At 30.3% G+C, this 4120-nt stretch overlaps 1 protein-coding gene across 2 annotated transcripts; it reads right to left on the bottom strand.

The window, feature by feature from the left end:
* Positions 1–993: 993 nt before the first annotated feature.
* Positions 994–2883, bottom strand: LOC111905855 (uncharacterized). Of its 2 annotated transcripts, none has more exons than XM_023901588.3 (5): positions 2644–2883; positions 2436–2528; positions 1620–1869; positions 1377–1539; positions 994–1278 (listed from the first exon to the last, which is right to left on the bottom strand). In XM_023901588.3, exons 1-5 carry the CDS (start codon positions 2795–2797, stop codon positions 1243–1245), a joined length of 696 nt encoding a protein of 231 aa, XP_023757356.1. In that variant the 5' UTR covers positions 2798–2883; the 3' UTR covers positions 994–1242. The 2 variants fall into 2 exon arrangements, with proteins under 2 accessions (XP_023757356.1, XP_023757354.1); XM_023901586.3 differs by having other exon boundaries at positions 994–1267; positions 2644–2882.
* Between the last annotated feature and the right edge of the window lie 1237 nt (positions 2884–4120).

Genomic DNA, 4120 nt, shown 5'->3' with positions numbered 1-4120 from the left:
AATGTATAACCTTTGTTGTAGAGACTAAATCTGTCAAAAGATTTTATAAGGACTAAATCTGTCAAAATATAAAACATTTGTTGTGTGGACTAAATCTGACAAAATATAAAACCTTTGTTGCAGAAACTAAATCTGCCAAAATATAAAAACTTTGTTTGTAGGGACTAAATCTATCAAAATGAAAACTTTGTTTGTAGGGACTAAATCTATCAAAATAAAAACTTTTGTTATAGGAACTAAATCTATCAAAATGTAAAACATTTGGGGCAAAATTCCAAAAAGTTAAAAACAGACAGATAGATGAGAATTATAAAAGTTATAGCTTCCGTTGCTAACTTCCAATCATAGCTACATTTTCAAACTAATTTTTTTTTTTTTTTTTTGGTAAAATATGACCTAAAACTGCAACCTAAAATGACAATATAACCTCATTTTGTAAGCCTTTAATTATTTAATATCATGCACTGGTCATTTGTACTATATAATATTATGAAAAGTAAAAGTTAAACTCACAATAAATCATTATAATGAACGTCTTTTCTTAATAGGATAAATTTTTATTAATAATAAACGCATTAAGAAATATGTTACGATTTGATCCACTTTTATAGAATTTCTCCTTCAAATCAAATTATTGATGCAGTGCCTCTTTTAAAGTCGCAGTCAATGGAGAGAGAGAGATACCAAACTGTCACTTTATGTGTCCATTGACCCGGTCTCTGGTTAGGAATTTTATTTATGGAAAAACTTATTTTCAATTATGTCCCACCTTATACAGGTAGAATGGTGCCAATGGGTCTCAGAAATTACAGAACATTTTTTTGTTTAGTATTAAAAACACAACACAAAACGCTATCATATTTTATTTTAATAACACGAAATTGATCTAATTAAAGACGGTATACACAGAAATATGACAAAATGAAACTATTGAGACTGATTCATAATATTGGGTGTGTGTTTGTCAAACTGAGGGATTGGATGGATGGACAATTGGACATGATAAATGGATCAAATAGAAATTGGTCCAGCATGGAGGAACCTTATTGCATTTACAAAATATTTCCCAACTCATGTTCATTGTAGTTGAGATTCATCCACATATATTATAGGTTTTACTGCCAATTTTACACACAATGCTACTAAATTTGCAGGTAAACATACATCTTCCTCCAACATTTTTTCTCATTTCTCCTTCCACCACTCTCTTAACAGATTCACTAATATCCCCCACTCCCCATGCTATTGATATATGAGGCCGAGGATCCTGTACGTAGTCTCAAATAACACACCATTCTTTATGTTATAATCTCACATGTAAATCAAACAGAACTGGACTTATTAATTAAGTCCTATCAACACCAACACTAACTAACCTTGTAAAATTCAGGAAGATTGTGCAGCTTGTAAACCTCATTAACGGTTTGGATCTGTTTCGTTACCTCAGCTACACCTCGCGTTGTATTTTCAACCGAAAGAAATGTACGTGTCTGATCATCATTCACAAAAACCTCCCACTTGTTGAAATCAATCAGATACCTGTTTCCAAAAACTAAAATTAAACTAAAACCTTATACAAAGTTTGATGTTGTAGATTTTCAAGGGTTTAAGGTTGACACCGTTTCTGAAACTGAAGTTTTTGGCGAAGCATTGCGACCATTGAGTCTATTTGATGAACACGAATGGGAACAGTTCTTCCAAGACTTATGTGAAATTCCCTCCCTAAGGCAACTTGTATTAGCTTCTCTTCATCTTTTAGCAGCATGGACAATGGAACATCAAGATCCACAACATGAAGATCTGGTATAAGTGAAGTGGCTTTCTTCAAAAACAGGGCCAGCTCTCTCTTTCTTTCAGATGGTATAAATACTATATAATATAAGTGGTTTATGTCAGGCAATCTCATTAAGAACAAATAAACAGTTGCAATGTAATACTGTCAGTGAAGCAGTCAGTACTTTAAAGATCAGGAGTTTGACAATAAAATCCTGCAAACCAAATACTGCCTAATAATATGTTGTAAAAATCTAACAAATTACACAACTATAAGTCAAATCTCAACTTTTCGTGTCAAGAAAAATAGAGTATAAAACAAAGACTTTGAACTCACAGATTACGACTTCTAAATGTCAATCTTAGTTTATATAAGAAACTTTTTCCCAATCTTTGAATCCCCTTTCCATGTAAAAATTGCAGGAATTTCCTTTATGAATGTCCCATACTGATTCACAAATTTCAAACATTTTGATTTTACTGATTTTGATCCACAAGGTCCTCATTTTCTTTGTCAATTTTATTCAGAATTTTTAGTAAAAGACGTCCATCGATCAAGTATTTTGTGATTTTAAAAGTCAGAGTTAGTACCAAGAAATGTAGGAGGTGTAAAATGTTTCAAACTGTGAGGCAAAAACAGAAAAACAAAAGAGAAATGAAACCTGGGATGTAAACATGTAATGCGTAATTGCCTTCGATGTGAGGGAAGCTCCGAATTCTACTGGCCGAATTACGCTGCAAGTAATCGAACGTTCCTGAAAAGAAACCAAAACTTATCATAAAAATTCGAACGCTCCAAGCTCCGATTTTTTTGGTGTCCTTGCTTTTTAGGGTTTAAGTACAATACGTATAGGCGTTTGCTGGACTTACCGGATGAATTGGGAGGGTTAAGAAGGTCGATAGGCGGTGAAGGAAGACTGGATGGCGGTGGTGAGTGGTTGTCAACGGAAGCGGCAAGCGGCGGTTGAGAATCTGATTCTGAGTCGGAAGAAGTGTCGCCGTACGACGAGATTAGTGCCTCCATTGCCGTGGTCGAGTGTAGCGCACGAACAACAACGCATTTGTGAAGGTCCCGGACTATACGGTTAGCAACCCAACTCAACCGAGTTTTTCTATAAAAAAAAAAAAAAATTAATTTTTCTCTTTTCCTATATCATAAATACTTATAAAACTATTATTATTTTTTTTCAATTTCATGTATTTGAAATTCTTTTTTTTTAATTCCTTAAACCACATTAATTTGAAATCCTTTTTAACTAATACAACTCAAAAGTTTTCTTAATTATAATTTAACACTCAAAAGTTTATAACTTATATTATATTTAATTAGCATTTATTGAAAAGTTTATTATAAAAAGGTTAATTTTTTTGTGTCTTTTGTGTTATATAAAATCTTACATGTAAGAATTATTTGAAAAGATTGTGATTCAAAAGTTTTCATATAGTTGAAGCATTCACGATCCAAATATGATGATTTGAAGAAATAGGTTATGTCTCATAGATGGTAATTGTAATATAATTTTTTCTTTCAACCAAAACAAATGAATCTTTTCTCTCATCGATGGTAATTGTAATATAATTTTTTCTTTCAACCAAAACAAATGAATCTTTTCTGTTCTTTCTTTATATTTAGTTTCTCATTTAATCTTTATATGTGATTTGTGTATATTACTCAATCTTGAATGTGACTCTCCAGACATCAATGTTTTGCTTGGAATATCTTTCCGATTCTTCTTTTTCAAAAAAATATTTTGATTGCAGGTTACTGAAGAATTGTCTTCAAATATTCTATATATGGTTGAATGGTGTTAAATGAAGAAATAAGATTCATAAAATGGATATAGGTTTTTTTTTTGTTTGAGCAAAGTTGGCGAATGTTAGTTTTTTCTTTTGATTTAAATGTATGTTTATGTAACATCTTTATTTATATATGCAGCCACCCAATGCTCTTATTTATTTGATTGTAGTTTTTCTATTTTGATTATGTTTATTTTCTATTATTTTTTTGTTGGGTCATTCTACACAACATATTTAAAAGATAACATAATTTTGAACATTTGATATGTAATTATGATAGACTTATCATAATATGTTCTTCATATGAAAGTAATTTACCCATATTACTACCACAAAAATTACATATGACATTTACGAAAATATATATATTATATGTGATTTGTTTAACATGTATATGCACCTATGTATGTTATAAATTTATAATTAAATATCTTAATGTTTAATAGTTGAAGGGATTAAAATGATGCATCAAAACCAATTATTTAAACGAATATAATAATAATAATAATAATAATAACAATAATAATAATAATAATAATAAATATACATT

Source organism: Lactuca sativa, chromosome 8, assembly GCF_002870075.4.
Source record: "Lactuca sativa cultivar Salinas chromosome 8, Lsat_Salinas_v11, whole genome shotgun sequence".
Classification (NCBI taxonomy): Eukaryota; Viridiplantae; Streptophyta; class Magnoliopsida; order Asterales; family Asteraceae; genus Lactuca; species Lactuca sativa.
This window is presented reverse-complemented; position numbering and strand designations above follow the sequence as displayed.